General features: G+C 35.3%; 1 protein-coding gene across 4 annotated transcripts in view; it reads right to left on the reverse strand.

Moving 5' to 3' along the window:
- Window positions 1-25,892, reverse strand: part of SSBP2 (single stranded DNA binding protein 2) — a 299,691-nt gene that overhangs the window by 154,402 nt on the left and 119,397 nt on the right. For all 4 annotated transcript variants that reach the window (XM_004613162.2, XM_004613163.3, XM_004613159.2 and 1 more), the window contains exon 4: window positions 20,119-20,203. In XM_004613162.2, coding sequence (XP_004613219.1) covers window positions 20,119-20,203 — 85 coding nt within the window. The remainder of the gene's footprint in view (window positions 1-20,118; window positions 20,204-25,892) is intronic.

The following is a 25,892-nucleotide window of genomic DNA, read 5'->3' on the forward strand; positions in this document are numbered from 1 at the left end:
AACAGAAAGAAAGAGGTCAGCAGATGAGCAACTCTACATCTGAAATCAAGAATCCCCAGTGTGAAACATGCAAAGCTGGTAGTAACCACGATATAATCCCTGAGCACATGTAGCTAAACTAAAGGTGTCATAGGATGGATAGAAGGGCTGCACTGATGTCTGGGTTAAAAGTAAAATGAAAGCGTTTCACTGGGCCAGAGTAATAGTACTTGCCTTGCACATGGCAGACTTAGATTTGATCTCCAGCTCTACTCAGGGTTCCCCAAGCAGAAGTGATCTCTGAGCACAGAATCATGAGTTATCCCTGAGGCCTGCTGGGTGTACCTCTTTTCCCCCCAAAAACAACCAAAAGATAAGGTAAAAATGAAGGTGCTTCAGTGAAATACTACTCAGTCATGAAAAGACTAAAATCTCATCATCTGTGCCCACAAGGACATTAAGGGGAATATGCTATATAAAATAGGTCATAAGAAGAAAGATAAGCACTATATGGTTGCACTCATCTGTATTAAATAAAGAAACAAAGCAAGCAAATAATACCAAAATAAATAAACCTTTGACTCAACTGTCAGTGGTTATCAGAACAAGCAGTAGGGCTGGAATAGGTAGAGAGTACCGACTAGGTGGGTTGGCCCTAGAGAATTGGAGGTTGGAATTGATATTGTGGTGGGAAATATATATCTAAAATCAACAGTATACCTGAAATTCACTAAATGTTTTAAACCAAGTTTATCTCAATGATTTGACCAGATGATCAAAAAACTCACTTTTAGTCCCCAGACTCTGTTACACTATACCTTACAATTTTGAAGCTTATATGATATTAATAGGAACCTTCAGAACAAGGTAGAAAGATCCAATAAAAATCATAACTTGACTAAGTTGAAAAAATTCAATTTCAGCCTTTTAAAACAGTGGAGAGAAATTGATGATGCCCCCCTTAAGAAAAGAGGAAAATGTTTCTTCTGGGAGAATCTATCGCCTACAGCTTCTTGCCTGCCTAAAATTGAGCATAGTACAAAGATTGTTTTTAAGTCTATGGGTGTAGGAGATAAAGTATATTTATATTTTTCAGAAAACTCGAAGAGTAATAGTCTTCTCTCATAAGGGAGTTGCTATTCCCCACTTCCTCAATATTTCCCATTTTATTGACTCCTTTTAAGCCAGGATATGTGTGGAAAACTGCAACCCAAATCATGAGAAAGTTCTATAATTGCTTTAAAATCAAATATTTTATTAACTTAAATTTTATTCTATCCAATAATTCTAACTATAACCTTAAATAAAATTTTTTAAATTCAGAAGTGTAGGTTTAAAGCTTACTAGATTAAAAACATGGGAAAGTATCAGTGATATCCAAGTTCTCTCTCAGCTCAGGCCTTTCACACTGATCCAGTTTATGAAGAGGTTCTTAATAAACCGAGTCTCAAAGTAAATAGCTTTTCCCTTGGTATAGAAGCTCAGTTTGTTTAAGTATTAGGTCAAAGCTCTGGTTGTTTTCCCTAGGAAAGGCTGTTTTCACAAGACAAGTATTCTTCTTTGTTTGGGGTTGAGAGCTAACAGCTGTTATTATTTCTTCCCTTCAGAATTTTAAAGAAATACTATAAGCAAATAGTTATGTTTTTTTATGCCAATAAAATTACACTTAAAATTTACATCACAAAATGAGCTTTCTCATTAAATTTATAAACAGTTCAGTATCTTCAAATTTGTGAACAAACATTCTTTTGAAAATATATTAAATCTATGTCTATGTATTTAAATTTTTTCTTAAATTTCTAGAATTATCCTTAAATATAAATCTTTCATTTACAGATGATATATAAGAGATACAAATAATATGGAATTTTTTTGATTATTTAAATTTGAAAGACATCTGATCGCATAGTTTAGCATTCTTTTAATATGAAACAGATTTTTGGCCTGTAAAGTAGAATGTGGCATTTTTGTTGATATTTATTTACCAAATGCCCTTGACAGTCCAGAAATTTCTACCATAATTATTTTCTAGCTTCTATTTCAAACTCAATTTCACCAAATGCTGTTTACATCTAATTAATGATAATATACAAGATACTAATTATTTGCTATTCTTGAATAGCATCCTGTCCGCAAGGCAGAGCCTGGCAAGCTCTGCATGGCGTATTCGATATACCAAATACAGTAACAATGATGGTTCTCATTTCCCTTATCCTAAAAGAGCCTCCAAAGTGGCACCGCTAGGAAGAACAAGTAAAGAGAGGCTGCTAAAATCTCAGGGTCAGGACGAACAGAGACATTACTGGCGCCCACTCAAGCAAGTGGATTATATGGGATAACAGTGACAGTGATTATCTATATTTCAGCATTTTTTATGCTAAAAACCTAGTTTTGAAAAAGATGAGATATAGTAAGAACAACTCTAATAAGGGTTATCTAAAAAATATCAAGAGTGGTTTTTATATGTATCACAAACCTAGAAAGAATAGAATAAATCAGAGAAAGAGAATAAAATATGTCGTGTTCTTTTCTTTAGTGATCAGTGAATTAGTCAAGTATTTTTTCTAAAATAATATTTCATCTAGATCATACCCAAGTATACTGCATTTTAGCAGACAATTATGTATCTAAATTCCCAATTGTTCTTGCAATATATTTTAAAGAATCAGACATTTTAAATATTCACATTGACAAATATCTACTAATATAATATGCTAAGCATTATATATGTATTAAGCAAATGTAAACTAATTTTTATCTTATTATATTTTTGTGTGTGTGACTCTGGCAGGACACACATTTCATGGAGTTTAAAAAAAATATACATGGTTTGTTATCCTGGATTTGACCAGATTTCCAAATTTTACTTTAACTTTCAAAAGAGACTACTTCAAGATAATGAAGCACAGATAATTCAATCTTAAAAAGTTCAACTCCAGGGCTGGCAGATATCTCAAAGATTAGCATATGTGCTTTGCCTGCTGGAGGCCTGGGTTCAATCTTTGGTACCATACTGATTTCAGAAGTGGAATAAAAACAAAAACAAAAGTTGTTCGCAAATTTCCATTTATAGTGTTAGAGAGTAACACAGAAAACATAGGCCAAATAAAGAACCTATAGGACATGATAAAGCAGGAAAATCACAACCAGACCCCCCCCCCATACACATTGCTAGATTCCTACATGATAATATGGTAAAAATATGTTTAGTAGTAAGACTGTAAATATACATAATACAGCTGTACATTGACAATCCATACTTTAAAAAATTTATTAAAGTATGTGGCTGGTATGGGCTGGAGCAATAGCATAGAGGTAGGGCGTTCGCCTTTCATGCGGCTGACCCGTGTTCGATTCCTCCACCCCTCTCGGAGAGCCCGGCAAGCTACTAGATTATTGCACCCACACGGCAGAGCCTGGCAAGCTACCCGTGACATATTCGTTATATCAAAAACAGTAACAATAAGTCTCACAATGAGAGACGTTACTGGTGCCCGCTCGAACAAATTGATGAGCAACGGGATGACAGTGACAGTGACAGTGGCAGTGGCTAGTCTAACTCTTCAGGATGAAACATGTTTTAAATGATGTGCATATCTATTATTCTACTTAATCTTCAAGACAGACACCTAAGTGATATAGTTTAAAATATGAAACAAAACAAGAGAAATATTAATACTTTCTGTTTTACATAAACTGTAGGCCTTCCTATAGCTTCAGAAACCACCAAAACAAAACATATGTAGGTTGGCACCTGTGCCTCACTAGCAGTAATGAAAAGGGTGTGAGTTCATATTTTCTTCAGAGAATATTATGCGACTATTTTTCCCCTCCAACCCACCCCATCTGTGGTCTTCCATTAATCATGCTATTCTGTTTTCCTATTACACCCTTTTACCGTTCTTTTATTTACCAACCTTCAACTTCAATCTCATCCTTAAAGGCTTCCTCAATGAATCAACGTACTCCAATAGTCTAATAATTTCTTTTATGCATATGCATACACACAAATCCTAAGTCTAGATTTCATACTAAAATTTCATTTCAATTTTTAAATTTTTTTATTGAATCACTGTGAGATAGAGCATTACAAAATTGTTCACGATTGCATTTCAGTCATACAATATTCCAACACCCATCCCTCCATTAGTGTAATTTTTCTGCACCAGTATTACCAGTTTCCCCCCAACCCTTCAAGCCACCCCCCAATTCCAGCCTGCGTCTATGGCAGGCATCTCTCATCTTTCTCTGGATCTTTGTCATTCTCTCTCTCAGTTTAGGCATTACGATTTGCAATACAGATGCTGAGAGGTTTTATGTATAGCCCTTTACCTGATTTCAATACTTAGTTCTTGCACAGAGTGATCATTTCCAACTAATATTGTCATGATGGATCCTCTTCTATCTTAACTACCCTCCATCTCCCACACCACTGACAACCATTGAACAGTCCTCCTGGCCCATTTTCCTTGGCCTTGGATATTAGCTTCATATTATTTTTTTAAACTTGAGAGTTTTAAGTTTAAAACAAAAAATATTATAAATTTCCTAAGCTGTCTTGTAAAAGCCTTTTAAACTTATAATAATAGAAATGTTATTGGTGGTTCTAAAAAATGAAAATTAGTTCATAATATTATGATAGTTTGTTATAATATTAAATAAGCAGGCCATAAGGAAACACACTAGAGTTCTATAATGAAGCTTCCTGGATGCTGTCTGGACTAAAGAGCATAAAAGTCCAATGCCAGCCTGCACACGGAGATAGTATACCAGACTTGAGTTTGCTATCCTTAGAATAGCCTGTGCTCAAGGTGGGTGGCTTCTGGGAACTTGGAGTTTGGGAGGCTCTTCCTGTTCACAGAATGATGGTTCTCTATCCCAAGCTGTTTATGCAAACTGTGTGGTTTGTATTAATCACCAGCTTTCCTTCAGGAAGGTCAATTTGGGTGCATACTAAGCAGAGTTTCTCAAACTTTCCCTCCTATCTGAATCGCCTGGAGAACTTATGCAATTGAAATTTCCATCTAATGTTACTAATAATATGATTGAGAGTCAGACCATAGCCATGACAAATACCTAGAATAAGCTCTGAGGGTGGGTTTCACTCCCCCATAAAACTCTCTGAGGGTGGGTTTCAAGTCTGTTTGGGCAATTTCAATAGGCAATCAAGTCTGAAAACCACGGTAAGGGGCAGCGGGTGTCCACCTCACCTGCCTCCATTGTTCAAAGGAGATTCTGTGGTGAGTGCTCCATGTGAGTCCTCATCAGCATCTGTGCTTCATCTGCCATATCCATTTCTGCAGGACTCTGCTAAGGGCACCCCTGCAAGCTTGCATCCTGTTTTTGACTCTCTTTGCTTGGCCCTCTATGACTTTTTCATCTTTCCTTCCCTCCCTGTCTCTCACTTAGTCTCATTCTTGCTATTCTTCTCACCTTTCTTTTTCTCCATTTCTTTTTCTTTTTGTCTCTCTACTTTCTCTCTGTTATATATACTTTTGTTCTAATAAATCATGGCAACTGATATGTCTATATGTTGACTTCTTTAGCAAATAATTTAAAAGTAGACCTAGGAAACCAATGATATAGATGATTACTATATTTTGTCTCACTTCCATGAATATATAAATATTTAATCCTTAACAGATGTAAACCAGTAATAGTCTTTGCATTCTTCTTAATTATGATTGGCATGGTTTAAAGATTTTTGTTTTTGTTGTTGTTTGTTTATTGGTAGAAAAAAGAATAAAAAGAAATATTTTCTATAACAAACTATTTGGAAGGGAAAAAAAGTTAAGCTGGATAAGGTAAAGACAGTGATGAAATAGAATAAACTGACATGAAAGCTGGAAAAAGGGTAAACATACAGGGAGGAAAGGGAAAAAAATGTGGAAACTAGCATTTTATGGAGAGGGTGGTAGAGACTGACAGAGGTCATTCTCTCGACTTACCTTCACTTTGACAAAGAACAACGTGGTTGCTCAGGACTAGTGAAAGGCAATTATTGGCATCCAAAGTACACGAGAATAAGCAAAGGATAAATTTGGCTAATGAAGCTTAACTGTCTCATAAAAAGCTATGGAGTCCCTAGAAGTTCAAAAAAACCCCAAAACAAAATATTCTTTTAAGAGACAAGTTAGGGAGTAGGGGGAATAATGATAAGATGCCTGGAAGTTTTGAAATAAACTTATTAAAAGCAAATAAATTAATTAATCAAGCTTACATTTAAAAAAAACTTCCAAAACTTACAAAATATCAGGGTAGCAAATAAACTTTTGCATGAACAACCAATAAAGCAAAAAACATTTTAAAAGGTAAAGAAACATGGTCTGATAAGAAAATTATAACCACAAAAAAGGCAGAATTCTATGAAAAGCAGAGAATCAGAGTACTTCTAAGTTACCAGTCTGACAAATAAAAAACAAATTAAAGTTTTTATATCATGATTCTTCAAAGCAACAATAAAATTTCTTTAAATAAATCAAAAAACGGGAATTCAGACAGATTTGTAGTTGGTTCACTTACTCTTGGTAAAAATAAAAGCACTCAAGGGTGAAAAATATTAGGGAAAACTAGCAAAACTAGAAATTGTATAGAGCTTTATATTTTCCAGGCATTAGTCACACATGATAGCTTATTTGAGTATTATAATGACTCAAAAAAGAGCTTGAACTAAATGAGTGGCAAAGAGTCAACTGATAAAATAAGAGATTTGGAACCAGGGATGTTTTTAAGTGACAAAGCATATGCTATGCATTTGAGAGGCCCTGGGTTTGATCCCCAGTACCAACTGTCCCTAAGAACAGAGGGCTCTAATGGCCCATGAGCATAAGCGGGTTTCGTGCCAATGCTTGGTCCCACCCTACCACTAAAAGAAGAACGGGACCCGAGATTATATTTATCTACTTCTTAAAAATGGAAATTCCTTTCTCCTCCACTGTATTATGATCTACCTCTCTCATAAGTTGTCTTAAAAATTATATTCTGAGTTGTAAGGGAAATGTTGAAAAGCAAACTTTTCAGGTTCTACCAGAAATTTAAAAATAATTTATTAAGGGGCAAGAGAGATACTGCAGTAGGCAGGGTGCTTGCCTCGCAAGTGGCTAGTCCAGGTTTGATCCTATGGTCCCATGAACACTGCCAGAAGTGATCGCTGAGCTCACAGTCAGGAGATAGCCCTTTGCAGCACCCTTTGCAGGATATCCAGTCCAAAAAAGAGCCGAAAGAAAATCAAAGTTAGAATTGTGGACCTTTCAGGTCAAATGTGTAAATCAATGAGTATCATGAGTGCTATAGGTTATTAGTGTAATTATTTATTGACTAACTTGTTATTTCTCAGAGGTATGAAGCAAGAAAAAGCCTTACTCCCAATTTGTCAACAAAAAAAGAGCAGTTAATCTGCAAAACCGTCACTGATTCCCACCTAAGCAAATATAGATGTCTTAAAGCAGGAACAGGACAAGGCCACCTGATTACCTGAAACTGCTGCCTGATGGAATACCAGTCAGTAGCAACTCAGCGAAGATTTCTATCAAATAGTTAAAGGCTAAGTGAACGAGCCTGAGAATAAGCATCCAGGGATCTAGAAAGATCAGGACACTCTTCATCTATTTAAGAGACTGGTCTCCACACACCTTACAAAGTACCCCCAGGAAAAACTGATGAAAAGCAAGAGACTGGGGTGGGCCTCCCTTGGGTAGCCGACCTGAAGGAGAGAAAAAGCAGCTACTGTAGCAGAAAAATAAAATTAGAAAAGCACAAAGCTCCCTCCAGACCCTGCTTCCTTAAAAAAACATTTTTTAATAAAAACCAAAAATAGCAAACCACCTTAACCCACTGAAGGAAGAACAAAGACCCTGGTAGTTCTCTGGGCACAGATAACACATTATTTTCACTGAGGGGAAAAAACAGAAACAACCTCCCTTCCATCCTCATTGGCCCCAAACCCCCACACTTTGGGTGGAAGGAGGGGGCTTGTATCATGAATGACCTTATCCTGCTTAGGACAGGACAGAACAAGACAGTAATGATACCTTTGAGACTGAAAAAAAAAAAACCCACATGTCACTTCGGCTGAAGCAGCAGTGAACACCCTCTCCCTATATTATCAGACTGGTAGGCTTTAAGGAGCAAGAGAAGTAGAGAGCTGCTGGGGGGAAGGCTACGAGTGAAAAAAGGGCTTCTCCAAGGCCCAGAAGGAAATCAAGGATTTACAGTAGGCAGAGCGCTTGTCTTGCACACAGCTGATCTGAGTTTAGCACTCCATAAGTTCCTCCAGAGCATATCAGGTATGATCCCCGAGCTCAGAGTCAGAAGTAAGCCACACACTGCTGGGTGTGGCCCCCAAAACAAAAACAAACCCCCCAAAAAGGAGTCAAAGTCAAATTAAACCTTGAGTAAAATGTTTGAACAAACCTGTCCCCTTCCCTGAACACAAAATAATGCTACATGAATTTGAAGCCTATGGTGATAACAATGCACTGATAAAATGCAACAATAAAGCCCAACCCTTAAGGGCCAAGGAGTACAGGGGCATTGGCACTGACCAGGCTTAATTCCCAGCACCACGTGGTCCCCAGCATCACCCAGTACAGCCCTACAAGTCCCCTGAGCACCTCTGGGTATGGCCCAGCACCACAGTGCACAAAGAGTGTGGCATCCTCAGGCCTTGGCATTGGACCACCAGCAAAAATTGACTGAGTGTGCAGATGCACACACATCATCCCCCACTGTGCTGACTTCACTGCTCTTCACATAGATTAAAGAAGTAGAAAAAGCAGAATTAGAGAAATTACTGAGCAGAAATAAAATTTGCTTTAGTTTCCACTGTCCTACACAAAATATTTTGCTTTCAATAAAAATTAACAACAGGTGTTTTTTTAAATACGAGGGGGAAATGACACTCTAAGCCAACAAACAAATAAATATAAATGATAACGCACTGTTACACTGTCCTTTCATTGTTCATCAATTTGCTCAAGCGCGCACCAGTAATATCTCCATTGTGAGACTTGTTATTGTTTTTAGCATATCATATACACCACAGGTAGCTTGCCAGGCTCTCCAAGAGGGATGGAGGAATCGAACCCGGGTCAGCCACGTGGAAGGCAAATGCCCTACCCGGTGTGCTATCGCTCCAGCCCTGAACCTGAAACTAAGTCAATAAAAAGATGTCAAATGCAACACAGAAAAAGAAGTGATAATAAACTAGAGAGAACAGTTCATTCAAGAGAAATGGGAGAATAACAAATGATCTAATATACCTGTAAGGAAAAGAGAGAAGGGGTATATAAAACATTTGAAGACATAAGAACAAAGACTTTTTCAATATTAATCAAAGACAACAAAACATAGATTCAACTTGTTCAGGAAAAAAATTAAGCACACACAAAAAATCAGACATAGACAAATCTTCATCAAATCTCATAATAAAATAAGAAAATCTTGGGGTCCAAAGGGATAGTACAGCAGGTAGGGAGTTTGCCTTGCATGCGGCTGACCTGGCATCCCATATGGTTCCCCAAGCACTGCCAGGACTAATTTTTGAGTGCAGAACCAGGAGTAATCCTGAGCATCACTGGGTGTGACCCAAAAATTAAAGGTGGAAGGAAGGAAGGAAGGAAGGAAGGAAGGAAGGAAGGAAGGAAGGAAGGAAGGAAGGAAGGAAGGAAGGAAGGAAGGAAGGAAGGAAGGAAGGAAGGTAGGTTGAGAAAGAAAGAGATGTGAGGAACCTTACATTTGAGCAGGCTCAAAGCCCATCCCCCAAGTGATTCCATAATTGCTGTTATTTATCAATCAGAACCCCTTTTAGTGAAATAATCTGATGACATGTCTCTGATTAGAGAACGTACTGGTACTGTACTGCTTAATTTTTCTTAAGCAAGTAGCTTTGGAACGGCATTTTTTTTTAAGGAGGGCTGAGGTAGATACACAAGATATAGACTAGTTTAAAGGAAAATCACATAATAATTGTTTTTATGTATTTATATCTGTAGTTTTAACTATGCCACCCCCTTCCCCCATAGCCATGCCACTGGACTCTGCGCCAAGCTGTTTTCACTCAGGGCACCCCAAAGGAGGGCAGGTGAGAGCCCTCTTTACCCCAAGGGACACGTCCTGGCAGCTGACCTGCACTATCTAACCGCCGCCACTCTCCAGGCGCTTTCCACATGTTCAGGCTGAGCCTCACATATGAGTGAACATATTCCTGGACTTCGAGGCTGTGACACATCATAAGACACTCCTTAACCTTTTCATAATTACTAAACCATATTTGAGGGGTTCAGACAGTAGGCAACAAATCATAGAGAGAAATATATAAACCTCTTGGAGAGCCCGGCAAGCTATCAAGAGTATCCCACCTGCATGGAAGAGCCTGGCAAGCAACCCGTGGTGTGTCCAATATGCCAAAAATAGTAACAGTCTCATTCCCAACCCTGAAAGAAAGATGAGTAAAGAGACTACTAAAATCTCAGGGCTGGGACGAATGGAGATATCACTGGCACCCACTTGAGTAAATCAATGAACAATGGGAGACAGTGATACAGTGATAGCTGAAGTTCACAAATAATGCATACTTCATGTGCTAAAGAAATACAAAGGAAAAACTTTGTAAATATCTTCACTAGAAAATTTAAAATAGATCAATGTTTCACAATTTTAGCATTGTTGCAAATCATTCAAAATGTCAGAAAAAGGATTCTGAGGAATAGCTGAGTAATTGTAAGAAATCAGGAAAAAGGAAAGGAAACACCATAAATAATTTAGCAGTAAAAAATTTTAACGGGAGGAAGAACTAGCTCAACGGCCAAGTGCATGCTCCCGAATAGGAGGCCTAGGTCCATCCTAGCACCTCATGGCCCCCCTGAGGACGGCCAGGGACCAGCCCTAGACTGAGCCAGAAGCAGTTCCCAATCAATCACTGCTAAGTCTGGACCCAAAATAAGAACATTAAAAAAGAGGAACACTAAGTTCTTTATGAATTACTTTGCCTTTTCTTATTATAGCATCACAATAGTATAGTAGAATAGATATTTAAAAAGCACAAGGAGACAGTTCTTTCCTTTAGAAATATTTTTCTCATATCTTGTCATACTTGGGTATCTCTGAATAAGCACACTGAACAAAACAGAATTAAATGATCACCATTTAGGGTAAACATTCTATAAATACAAAACAAAAGGCGTTACACATTTCCCAATCTATCTAAACAATTTGACCAAATACAAATGAAGTACTTATATGTGTTTTAAACCATCTCTGGAGAGCATTAAGAGAATAATAATCTAAATTAAAGCAGTCTTTATCAATATAATAGTAGCTTATTTTATTAACATAAATTCTAAATTTGGAAAATTAACCGATATATATCCCTAAGTTGCAGCCTTTGTTGACAATTTCCATAGACTCAATTAGTGAAATGATAGTGTGTGTGTGTATATATATATGTATATATATATATTATAGACACATTCCTTTTTCTAAGGTGTACAGTGAACTAACAATACAATAAAAATTAATCTGACAGTAGTTAAGAACAGGGGGGTAACTGAATTTTATGTAGTCTTTACCAGCCAGTGATCACAGAACTTTTAGGTTTTGTTATGGCACTTTCGGCCTTGTTAAGCCCTAATTCCAGATACTAGTTCTGTCCTGATTATCCACTGATGCATATCTAAGAACACGGGGGTGGGGGGGGGAATCACACTATATTTTGCCAGGCTTGTGAATGCTAAAGCTTGACTTTGGACAGATAACAATGGAAAGAAGGAAACTGTCTGCAGACTCCATATCTGGAGCTACTTGTGAAGACTCAAACAGCAGGACCTTGACTAGGTGGCTAATATCTAGACTCAGATGACTGGAACGCTGACAGACTGCTGACCATGGGACTGAATGGCTCACAGTGTGGTCGCCACACTTGAAGAAGAGCATCCTGGAGAGGAACAGCAGGAGAACAAGCATTCCCAAGAGATCAGAGAAGAAGCTGTAAGGCTTGTTCTGACCTGACCTAGCCTCAGAAGTCATACTGAGTCACTTCCACCACATTATTGATTACAAACAAGTTGTTAAGGTCAGTGTAGATTCAAGGGAAAAGAAATTGGACTCCTACTCTTGATGAGAAAGAAGCAAGGTCACGCCGCAAAAAAAAAAAAAAAAAACATGTAGGATGGGAAATAGTGTCACCATCTTCAGAAAATGTAAGAAGCCACAATGAAGATGAAAAGATGGATCATCAGGCTCAAGAGAAAAACTAATAGGTTTCAACTAATGACAACTCTGATGCAACAGTAACTATGTACAATAAAACTACAGTAAAATCATTTCTCAGAAAATTTAAGTCTCAAATATCATGTCAGTTTTTCTTGGATTCAGTTATTATGATAATAAAAACCAAGTTCTTGTTCTGTTTTTATAAAACTTTATATAGTTCTGTTGCATTTATGCTGTCATTCTGAAAATATATATAATGAACCCATCCTTATGCAAATAGGCCTCCGTCTGAATTGTTTAATGTTACCAAACAGTTGTAACAACAAAATTTGAACCTTATAATGAAAATACATGGAAACTATCATTTGAAATAACAATAATATTTCACATGAAAAAAATGCATTATGTTAAATCCTTGAGCAGACTACCTCGATAAATATAATTAACTTCCATAAACAACATATCTACCAGTTATAATTCATTAATAAGTTAACGTATTTTAAACACATTAATTTTACATATCATTAAAAAGAAGGGGAAAGAGCCTGGAGCAACAGTACAGTGGGTAGGGTGTTTCCTTTGCATGTTGCCTACCCAGGTTCAATCTCTGGCGCTCCATATGGTCCCCTGAGCCCACCAGGAATGATCCCTAAGTTCAGAGCCAGGAATAAGCCCTGAGAACTGCCAAGCATAGCCCCCAAATAGGAAAAACAAAAAATAAGGGGAAATAGTGTTGAATTAAATACTAAATGGTGTAAAATTTTCTCCTCTTTTTCAGAGTTTACCATATGTCAAGCATTAAGGGCTTTATTTTTTATTTTAGGCTATGTGATTTATAGTGCCGCTCACCACCAGGCTTTATGCAACGATGTTCCAATACTGCACCTTCCCCCAGAGTATCTCTGGTGCTTTAAAACTGCTTTAAAATTGATATATTTTATATAGATAGATGATGACCAGATCTTTTATGGACATCCTAATATTCCCGTGGAAATAAGGCCATTTTCTTAAGAAAGTGTCAGCCTCAATAATGTGCATTCTTTCATCAAATATCTCGTGAGAATCAACTAAGTACAAGTCTCTACTCATTGAACATGATATACTTTTAGTCTTTATATATGCTTGCCTTTCCAATGAAATGGTTATGAGGATTTTCACAATGGTTCTTAATAGACAATCCAATATGTATCTGTTAAAACAAAGCTGCAGTGTAAAAAGATAGGTCATACATTGAAATTTTTCTACCTATTAATCTAAATTTTAAATACTTCTGATAGAAACCATGGATCATTTAGTTTTCCTCCTAAATTTGAATCTGCTTCTTCAACCCCTATACAATACATGACTACTTCCTAAGATGAAACCGTGTCCTATAAAAATCATTCATACATACTCTCAAGCCTTGCTTCAAAACCATAAACAGCTTTTAAATATCTTACAAATGCAAGGTAGTATATTAATGCCAAACAAATTTCATTAGTTGCCTTAGGATATTCAGTTCAACTTGGCAACATGCTGAAGTAGTGAATAGATTCAGAAAATTTACTGAAAATATAATACACTGTCTGTTACCTAAGTCAACCCAGTTAGTGTGGCAAGTATTAATCTCTAATGTATTATATTTTTCCTCGGTCTTAATGCTAAGCACATCTTTGCCATCACTCCCTAATTATATACTTTTTCAACTTTCTATCCCCAGGCCTCAGTTCTAATTTTAACCCTTCTTCCCTCATAAATTAACCCAATCCTACTGAGTCTACTTTATCTATGTCGTTCCCTTTCAGGCTTTGGCTTATGGTTTTACAAGTTTCAGTACATTAGTCACATAAACTAAAAAGCACTTTTAATTTCCACCTGCCATCAATCATTACAAATAGACAATCTCATAATTATTTTTATGCTTTATTTTCTTTCCTTAAATTCAGTTTCCACCATCCTAATCCAAGGGCTTTTCACACATAGCAAGACTAAATATCTATCTCATAGTGACTGGTTCCAGTCCTTCCACTTCTCAGAATCTATCACAGTTCCCTCAAATTAGTTATCAAAAATATTATTACCTGTTTTAATATACTTAAAAAGTGATAATTCCATATATAATTATATTTGTTAGTAGAAGAGTAGTCTTCTCTTCTTTAAAAAATAAAAATATTTTAACAATATAATAACAGAAAGTTTAAAATTAGCTAACCTTGGTAAGAAAAATTTTATGCCTACTTACAAATACGTATATTTCCTTTGACTCTGAAACTTTCATTCTGAAGAGCTCAGAGATTCAAAAGTTACCAACTGAGCTTTGGGAACAGCTACTGTATATCTCCTGTGGCTGATGCAAATAGTTCCTTGCAGTATAGATATAACTGTGGTTTTAAACCCAAAAGTCAGTACAAAGTATCCGGTAAAAATTTTATGTGAAAGAAACAAACAACAATCAAAGTAAATGTGATCAAACTGATATGCCATTTCATGCAATCTGAAAATAGATGTCATTCTTTTTATACAATAATGTCACTTCATTATAAGTCCTATCCATTATTTCTTGGCTAAGTATCTATTGTTTAAGCTCTTAGTGTATCTGATATCAAAGACATAAAGCTCAAAATTTTGAGTCATTTATTTTAAATGAGTCATTTATTTTAAAAAGATATATGAACCCTTCATCTGAGTAGCAATGCCCACCAAAACAAAACAAAATAACAGTAATTTAATAATGTGCGTTGGGATAAATGAAATGAGTTTGGGGCAATATTCTTAGCCCCTTTCTAATCAAAGGAGAAAGAACAAAAGGCAGAGATTTTCACTTTCCTAAGTTTTTGAAAATAAAATTATTTTAAGTGAAGTGTAATATATAAAAAGTAAAGAGACATAGAAATAGGACTCCACATATCTATGGTATTCAAGTATAGTTGTCATATTTAAGGTCTCCAAAATAACTTTATTTTGCATGTCTTGATTTTATGAATTTCATACCATTAATAATGTTAGAAATACATGCTAATTTATAAAGAGCATAATATCCCTTTTTTAAATGCTAGGATGATATTAGCAACATAATCCCAGGCAATGCATGAGAATCTCTTCATATTCATCTTTTACATTAATTACAAGTTATATTTTAATAAAATGAATATACACGAGTGAGAAGAAAGGGTCTTATGATGAAATTTTTTAAAACACATGTTTGAAATATATTTTTTATTCTCATAACAAAACCAATTTGAAAAAGTCACACTTATATCTTCTTTATTTCTTTATGCACTCATATGATTTTCTTCTCCTTTTTATTATTTCCTACCGAATGACTGAAATAACATGGTGCCCTACAGGAAATCTCAGGATCAAAGGAAATAGGAAAAATAACCACTACAGTTATTAGCAATACTTAGAAGTCACCCAGAAGTAATTTTGAAGCCCAATGACAAGATGAAAACAGAAACAGGGATACAACACAGATGAAATAAGGAATGTATAGCTTCAAACTAACAGAGCTCACACACAAACAAAACGAAAGAAACAATTACCTTAATCTAGAGAGGATATAAGGTTGTTTTTAAGACTTATATGAAGCAAAAGAAGTTAAACTTTCTCCTAAAGAAATGAAAACAGGGATAGAAACAGTATACCGGGTAAAAATAATACAAAAACAAATCTCTTATATCCTTGCCTGTTGAGGTGAGTAGCAGTCTATAGAACCCATATTAATATATAACGGCTGGAAAGACAGTCTAGGTGCTAATGTGCATGCCTTGCATGCAGCTGACCCACCACATGGTTCCCCAGGCATCACTGGATCAGTCAGTTCTGAGGACCCCTGAGCACCACCACCTGGTGTGGCGCTGATAATCTCTGGCACTAAAGGGTATAAGCAGCACAGTATCCTCTGCTTCTTTTACTGAACCACCGGCCTGGTTGGCTGAGAATTGCCTGAGCACTGAAAGGGCATCCCCAAAACCAGTAAGATAGAGAAATTTTAAGTGTAATTTTGTTTCCACTCTATTAAGAACTCCAGTATCCATACTGCTTAAGAGAACTGTGGCCCAATGTGCTCATTCATTTGAGTGCTTACTTACTAAGCACTCATTCATTTAAACGTTTACTTACTATGCCTACTATATGCCAAAATCATCCAAAGGTTATGTGTTTTTTCCATTCACCCTCTCCATTCTATTCTTATATGTGTGCTAATACCAACTGAATCACATTATAAGACTGCATTATATTGCTACTTTTATTTTGCTGATTTCTGATATTTTAAACTTCTTAGGTAAAGGTTTTTTGTTACATGGCAAACCCATGAGAATAGACTGCATCTATTTTGTTCACCCTAGGTTCCCTTGTGCAGAGCCTCCCAAGATAGAAAGCCTCTGCTAACTGCTCCAATTCACTTGTTAGCTCTTCCGCAGCTTATCTAAATTTGTTTTGAAATACAGCAATAGAAGGAGTATTAAATGAAATTCTTGCAATTACATATCCAGGTATGGAAAAATAATAAATTATATGCATTATTTTATTTAGTCAGTAATTTACATAAACACCAAAGGATGTGAAAATCTCTCATCAAGTACCATGTCAGGCCCAGGGTATGAGAAATTTATTCCTGTGAGAGCTCACAGATAATTACAGAAAACATCCCGTTGCAAAAATATAATAAACAAAGTCGGAACAGTAAGGAAGTACACAAAAGATGTTACAGAATTGTAGCAAACAATGCACCTAGCTGTAGTAGCTTTACATTTTCCTAAATAATATGTAAATGTCTGTAAAAAGAAAAACCCTCATGAAGTATGAATTAAATTTTCTTCAATGATCTTAGATATTACATGTTTATATAACATTTTTAAAAGTATCCCATTTCTACTGTAAATTAATCCTTTTAAATGGTACACTAACTTAAGCAAGGGTACAAAAATCAAGTCATCTTATCAACAATTATGACTCAAGTCTTTCACTTTACCTGAACGTTCAAATGATCTGAAACACTTCAGTTTCCAGACTATCACTGGAGTTGCATTCTGTTAATAGTTATTGAACCTCTAGTATTTGACAGACCCTGGAGAAGAATGAATCTAATTCTCTCCTCTCAAATAACTCATTGCAATAATGTGTTTTCATTATCATCATGCTAAGGTAATAATATATTTTGGACCTATCTTTCTTTAGGACAATTAAGGCATCAAATCCTTAGAGAACTAGATACAATCATGGTATGTTTACTTTTCCTAAATATTTTAGAAGTGAATGAAATCAGAAATGGTTAAAGACTGTATTGTTTCCATAGAAAAAGATACATATTTAACTCCAATATGAAAAATCATTTCTGGGGCCAAAGCAATAGTACAGCAAGTATAGCACTCACCCTGCATGCTGCTGATGCAGGTTAAGTCCCCAGGGTCCCATCTGGTTACCCTGGACCACGCTAGGAGTAATCCCTGAGCACAGAGCCAGGAGTAAACCCTGAGAAATAACAGGTGTGTCCAAAGAGTAAAAAAAATTACTGTGATTTCACAGTAAAATTAAAAGGCACTAATATAAAAATTTCAACAAATTATTTTTAATTACTCAAGATGATGACTTACTTTTTAAAATAATAATAACAAGTAAGAACAAAATATTGGAGATGTACTACAACTGACTCTAAATTGGGCTGAAGTTTAATAAAAAGGTGATCTAAAGGCTGGGGTGTGAATAAGGGCATCTAAGCCACACAGATATGTGCTCAAGAGGTAGAACACATGTTTTGAATGTTTGAGGCACTGGGTGTGATCTCTAGGCACCACATGGGACTATCAGGTAAGGCCCTGGACACATTCCCCAGCACCGCTAGGTATGACCCCTACAATAATAAAACAATGCCAGGAAGAATAAATAAAATCCCTTAAGACTAATATTTGAGATATAATTGTATGAAAGTTGATAATGCATGGCAACAGTCATAATGAATTATACAATCTAAATACTGCCTTTATTCTAAACTCCTGTCTTCTTAGGACACTTTACATGGTAAGGTGTAAGTCTTTCTTTAAAATATATTCTAATTATACCCTACAAATGCTCTTCTGAAAAATCTTGACATATTTAAGTGGGCTGATTTCAAAAGCTGGTGCTTTATGAATATGAAATCATGATGGTGCTGCTGCTGCTGGTGGCTATGACAACAGCACCAACTTACCTAACGTTTCTGAGAAAGCGACACTGACTCAGGTCCATATACAATTTACACCTCATGGTAACAGGAGGGTGAATCTGTCTATACCATGTAATTTTTAAAAGTAATTCACTTCTCAAAATGTCAATTCACAAATATTTATGTCTTTGAAGAACACTGGCAATACCTCATGCTATATCGTTGTCAAAATTATTGGGTATTTTAAGACCATATCTAAGCAAGTCTTTAAAGTTTGGTGTAAGCAACAGATAAGATGGGGCATCCCACTTCAACCAGATTCTTTATACCTTTCAGAGTTGGGGCTCTGTTTTACTTTCTACTATGACCCAAGGGTGAAGAAGGAAAACAAGATTGTTCAATAAATACCATGTCTTGGGTCCTGCCTTTTCTGCCTTTTCTCTTCGCTCTCTTTATATGCAGTAAGCACCACTTTCACTCACATTGTCCCCAAGAGCTATTGTTCAGTACAGAGCAAGCTTTATGAGTACAATCAATATCAGATGAGGTAATCACAGACTGTCTCACCTCAATCAGTTTAGTATATGTTAAAAGTATTGCACAGTCACAGCCAAAAGCCCAAAATTCTGACTTCTCCTAAGTCTACAAACTCTTCCTTGTGCTGCTTTTCAGGGCTGTAAGTCTTTTAGTTAATTTCCACTCTTCTGTCTCAAGTGAAGCATTTCCTTTGGAAGAGAAAAGTCCTTTTTCCCTTTTGAGCCCTGGTTCTGGTTTTTAAGCTATTTACACAGAATGATGCCTTCTTTATACCAACTAAATAGGAATCCCTCTAGTTAAGTTTTAGGTACTATCAGATATTTCCTCAGGCTCCAGTTCCAATTCCACTTTCTAAAACTAGATTTCTACCATCCCAAACTCAATCTGGCTTTTTATGGTCAGTTCTGTGAACAGTTTATCTCAGTCCCTTTGTAATACTGTCTCCTCATTTTTAAATGCAATTGATCCCTGAAGACAGTATTCCTTGTCCCCAACTTTTAAAAACTACTACTTTTTAATTAATACCATCAACTCTCTAAGTTGTAGTCCTTAAAAAAAAAAAGAGATCAATATTACTTAGCTACAGAGAAGCCTCAAAAAAATTTTTTTAAATTTTTAAAATTAAGCTTCAGGTTTATACAGAATATTTGCCCTGATATCTTTTAATTTAAATAAAAGCTATTTGTGGAAATGAACTTGGCCTTATTATATGTACCCCAAAGTTACAAATGACAAACATACATGTTATTTTAAAGTATTATGTATGTACAGAGCTTTAAGAGCTTATCATGTACAGAATTCTTATGATGACTCTTGTGAAATACAGAATTAGTACTTAAATTGTACAATTCTAAAATATCACAAATTAGGCAGGTTAAAGAAATATCTTAAATAGATTATATTTAATATTATTCTCCTAAGCTTCTTCAATGAGACACAAATGCCATTTATGTTTCACTTTTAAAGTTTCTAGATGGGGTGTAAAAAGTAGGAGGAGGGAAAAGGAGGAGAAGAAGGAAGAGGAGGAGGAGGGGAGGAAGAGAAATAGTAGGAGGAAGAGGAAAAGAAAAAGGAGGAGGAGGAGAGAGTGAGCATGCAAGTGAAGGAGAGAGAGAAAGAGAGAGAGAGAGAGAGAGAGAAGAGAGAAAATGAGAAAATGCAACCAATTTCTTAACTGCAAAGGAAAAAAGTAGCACCATGTATTTTTTCCAGAGCACGGGTAGAGGAAGACTGACAACATAACTTAGTAGAATAATATGTTAACTTACATAATCATGGAAGGCTTTTGCTTCACTTGAATGTTCACATGTTTCTCGTCTTTCTGGAGCTGCACAGTACAGATCCCAAAATACACTAAAAAAAAATGATAGCAACATTAAGAAAGCCAAGTAAACCAAATAAGAGATGACAATTCAAAATATGAAAGGCATTTCATTCTTTCAAAATGTATGTTTTCTGCTTCAGGGACAATATTTTTTTAAAAGATTTTAATCCAGGTAAGGATCTCCACATAATAACAAAATAATCTAATAATTTTTCCTAAGGAACCAGAACTATTCTTTAAAAAATAACTGTTACTCTTAATTATTTAAATAATTAAGTGATATGACTGAAATAATTATAGTACCATTTACAACTCTCCCACAAAGAAAAGAAATAATCATAATTTGATCTATAAAAAAGTGGCTTGTTACTTTTTTTCCAAAATAATTTTGATGCTCACTTATAAGCTAATACATTGACTGACTGGTAAATCACATTGGTTAAACAAATGGGTCTGGACATTCTTCCATTTATGAAATTAGCAGTGAGTAAGGGATCAGGAAAACACATTATCAATATTTTATTGTTAATAATCAAAAGCAATTACACTCATAAAATTATTTTTTTATTGAACACTTCCACTCTATAGAAAGAAAATATAGGTGTGAAAGTAGATTTCTGGATTAGGACATATCTGAGACAGAATTCTTTTTTTATAAAATGGGATGGCTGGGAAAATTAAATTCTACAAATATGCAAGTGACAAATAGTAAGCATATTGTTAATATCATCAATACTATAACTAGCATAAAAGTTTAGAATTAATACATATTATTAAGAGACAGCAATTGTGCTGAGAGCATAGGTAACCATAGTAGAATAAAACCTGATAAACTCAACCTGTTGTCTTTGCTTTGACCCTTGAAAATTCAATTATGCTTTCACCTTAGAAGAAAACATTCTAAAGGGGGCTGGAGAGATAGCAAGCAGGTAGGGCATTTACCTTGCACTCGGCCAACCCGGGTTCAATTCCCAGCATCCCATACGGTCCCCCAAGAACTGCCAGGAGTTATTCCTGAGTGCATGAGCCAGGAGTAACCCCTTGTGCATTGCTGGGTGTGACCCAAAAAGCTTAAAAAAAAATAAAATATTCTAAAGGATTTCTCACACCACAGAGACTGGCCCACATCCAAAAGAACAAAAGCAACTGGTGTTGGCATGGATTTGGGATGAAAGGGACTCTCCTTCACTGCTAGTGGGAATGCTGACTGGTTCAGCCCTTTTGGAAAACAGTATGGATGTTTCTTAAAAAATTAGAAATTGAGCTCCCATTTGACCCAGCAATACCACTCCTGGGAATATATCCCGGAGATCAAAAAAAGTGTAGTAGAAATGACATCTGCACTTGTATGTTCGTTGCAGCACTACTTACAACCCAAGTGCCTGAGAACAGACGACTGGTTAAAGAAACTTTGGTACATCTACACAACGGAATACTATACAGCTGTTAGAAACAATGAAGTCATGAAATTTACATATAAGTGGATCAACATGGAAAGTATCATGTTAAGTGAAATGAATCAGAAAGAGAGAGACACACATAGAAAGATTGCACTCATTTGTGGAATATAAAGTAACAGAATGGTAGACTAACACCCAAAAATAAGAGATAAGTGCCAGGAGGTTTGAACCAAAGCTTGGAAGCCGGCCTCACATGCTGGGGAGAAAGGCAGCTCAGATAGAGAAGGGACCACCAAGTAAAAGGTGCTTAGAGGGCCTGCTCAGATAGGGAGATGCAAGCTGAAAAGTAGACTATAGACCAAACATGATGGTCATTCAATAATTGCCTTGCAGACCACAACAGCCTAAAGAAGAGAAAGAGTAGAAGAGAATGTGCCTGCCACAGAGCTGGGGGTGGGGTGGGGTGGGGAATGGAAGGTAGATTGGAGGGATACTGGGAACATTGGTGGTGGAGAATGGGCACTGGTGAAGGGATGGGTACTCGATCATTGTATGATGAAACGTAAGTACAAAAGTTTTTAAGTCTGTAACTGTACCTCATGGTGATTCATTAAATATAACAAAATTTTTAAAAAAAGAAAAAGAAAACATTCTGAAGTCCTTATACAATTAAATAAAATTACTCTGAAATGAAAAATATGTAATACTGAGTACTTCCATTTATTCTCTTTTGAGTTTCTATAAGAAGTAAAAAATATTCCCCAGAGGCAAAAATAATTTAAGTGCATTTCAATCTTTTAGGAGAATAACAGCAGTTAGAAGCACCTCCCCAGTGCCCTTTAAAAATTAAAAATATACTAATAAATTAAGTAAAAAAGATTCAAAGTATAACAGCTATAGTTGTATATGAATATATCAAAAAGTTTTCTACTTGGCTCAGGTGTTATGAATTACAGTATATTGCAATTATTCACATTCCATATTCTAAAAATCATCAAAATTTTTAGAAACAAAATCTCATCATGGTAATTTTTAAATTATAATGGTTAATCATAGATTAGTGTAAGCAACATTATAATCACCTTTATCTTTTTTAAATTCTCTGATTTTCTAGCAAATGCCCTCAGATATATCCTGAAAATTAATCCAGTATCACTTTTAAAAGCTAGTCATGTAAAATGGAATAAGAAAAATAATAATTTTTCAATAGGATCTAATTAAGTTACTATAAAAATAATGTAAATGATTATTCACAAATACATAACATTTTAAATGTTCAAAGTCTAAATGATAATATTGTTTAGTTCTAGTTTTACCTTAAAGGAATATTAGCAAGGGGTTAAAATTTACAAGATCGTGATTAGGAATAATAGAACAAGTTACGAAAATCAGTAATTTTATGGTATTGCTGACAACTGTGTACATATACATATGCTCTTTCTGGGGAGGAGTGGGGTGAAGGTTGAGGCCACCTGGAAGTGCTCAAGGCATACTCAGGGATCACTCCTGGAGGTGCTCAGGAGAAGGAGGAGAAGGAGAGGGAGGGGGAGAGGGAGAGAAAAAGGAAAGGGGGAGGGAGAGGGAGATAGGAAAGGGAGTGGGAGGAGGAGGGAGAGAATAGGAGAGGGAAAGGGAGAGGGAGCGATTAAATCAGTATATTAATTTAGGCAACTAGGAAAGAAAAAAATGAAATCTAAAACTAGAACAAAATAACAGAGATTAGAACAGAGCAAAAAGTAGATGTAAAAAGAAATAAAATAAAAAACCAAAATAATAATTAATGAAGGTTTGTTTCTTTGAAAAATCAACAAACCCAACAAACCTTTAGTTGGATGGACAAGGAAATTACAAGACTCAAATTACTAAAGAATACTTTAAAAATTCACTGTATCACTGTATCACTGTCATCCTGTTGCTCATCAATTTGCTGGAGCAGGCACCAGTAACATCTCCATTGTGAGACTTGTTACTGTTATTGTTACTGTTTTGTTGTTATTGTCTTTGACATATCAAATAGGCCATAGGGAGCTTGCCAGGCTCTGCCATGAGGGCTTAAAACTTCAAGTTAAACAACAAAAAAAAGAGGTTTAGTAAAGTTGAAAGATACAAAATTAACATATGAAAATTTTGCTTTAACCACAACACCCAAAAGGAGAGAGAGAGCAAAAGGCATTGCCTGCCACAGAGGTGAGGTTGGGTTGGGGGTATGGAGTGAGGGTGGTGGGAGGGATGCTGGGACCATTGGTGGTGGAAAATGGGCACTGGTGGAGGGATGGATACTCGATCATTGTATGACTGAAACGCAAGCACAAAAGTTTGTAAGCCTGTATCTGAACCTCACAGTGATTCACTAATAAAAAAAATTGCTTTTATAAACTAATAAAAGATCATAAGGAAAAATTATGAAAAAAATCTCATTTAAAACTATCAAAAATAAAAGCAAATTAGACTGCCACAATAAAACATCTACATACTAAAAATTGTAAGATACTAATGAAACTGAAAACAAAAGTGGAAAGATGTTCCATACCATAAGATGAAAGAATTAATTTGTTAAAACATCCATACTACCCAAAGTAAACTACAGATCGAAAGAAATCTCTTCCAAAGGCAGAAAATATATTAAGATTGAATCACAATTAATTTAAAAATAACAATCTTGAGAAAGAACAGTCAAAAGCATCACATATCCTAATTTTAACTATATTACAAAACTATAATAATCATAACAGTATAATACCAGCATAAAGACAGATATATTATACACACACACACATATATATACACACGTATATATCTACTATTTTCCATTGGTGTATATAAAAGTGTATATACAGAATATTAGTAGAGTGCTCCAAAATATATAGCTATCACCTATTTTTGATAAATAGGTGATAAAGGTACATAACCATTCAAAATAGAAAAGTTAATCATTTTTTTATACATTTTATTAGGAAAACTGAGTATTACCATGTGCAATACTCGCCAAAGAGATTGGATCTTCACCTATTACCATAAAAAATCAATTCAAATTAAGCAAGAGCCTAAATGTGAGATTTAAACTCTTAGGAAAGAATATAAGAGAAAAAAATCTGAATTCTTTCACAATGTTAGTAGAAATGTGAAATGGCAAAACTACTGAAGAAAACTAGAGGAACATTCCATAAAATCGTAAAAACAGAATTATCATGTTTATCTGACTTCAGCTTCTTCTTTTATACCCCAAAGAACTGAAAGTAGGATCTCACAGATATTTTATACTTTCAGGTTTCATTGCACATTATTTATAACAGCTAACATATGAAACCAATACATATGTCCATTAATGGATAGAGAAAACACAGTACATCAATACAATGAAGTATTATCCACACTAAGAATGAAGAAAAGTCTAATATATGCTATAATGTGGATGAATCTTGAGAATATTGTGCTAAACAAGATAAGCCAATTTCAAGATGATAAATACTGTTGTGATTCTTCTTATATGGGTTGCTTAGAGTAGCCAAAAATCACAGAGAAAATGGTGGCTATCTATCAATAGGAGAAAAACACAGGGGAAGTTATTGGTCAATGGCTGCAGACCTGTTTTACAAAATGGAAAGAGTTACAGAGATGGTAACAGTTATGGATGCACTGTTGTATCCATAATTTTTATTGTTATTTTTATCCAAAATTTATTTTTTATTGTTATTTTTGTTTATTTATTGTTTTATTGTTATTTTTATCCAAAAATAACAATTTATATAATTGTAATTGTTAATTACAATTATATAAATGTAATTAACAATATTGAACTACAGACTTAAAGTAGTTAAAATTTTAAAACATGGCTAAGATGACAAGGTTTTGTTACATAAATTTCACATATAACAAAATGACAAAAAGTTTAGTCACGATCATCCCTGTTTCAGGTACCATCTTACAGTGTCAAAAATAACAGAATATTCTTTTCGGTATAACCCCTACTCCATAATTTTAAATACCATACCACTAAGGTCATAAGAAAGGTCTGAGACAGTAAAAATAAAGAAAACCAATAAAAATAAGATAACTCTTCAATTTAAAAAAGTCTATGAATGAAGCAAGTTCCATCATTAAATTGATAATGACTAAGATCTAGTTTATGAAATTTAAAGCATGAAATAAAAAATAAATTCAGTTTGATGCCACGATATTCACATCTTACCAAATTTCATCTATTGTACATGTACGTACATGCATGTTCTTATTAAAAAGTTATATTTCAAGCGCTTTTCCTCTCCTAGAAAATTCAAACCATGTTGAATCAAACAGTATGAAGCGTGCTACGATATCA

This window comes from Sorex araneus, chromosome 1 (assembly GCF_027595985.1).
Source record: "Sorex araneus isolate mSorAra2 chromosome 1, mSorAra2.pri, whole genome shotgun sequence".
Taxonomy (NCBI): domain Eukaryota; kingdom Metazoa; phylum Chordata; class Mammalia; order Eulipotyphla; family Soricidae; genus Sorex; species Sorex araneus.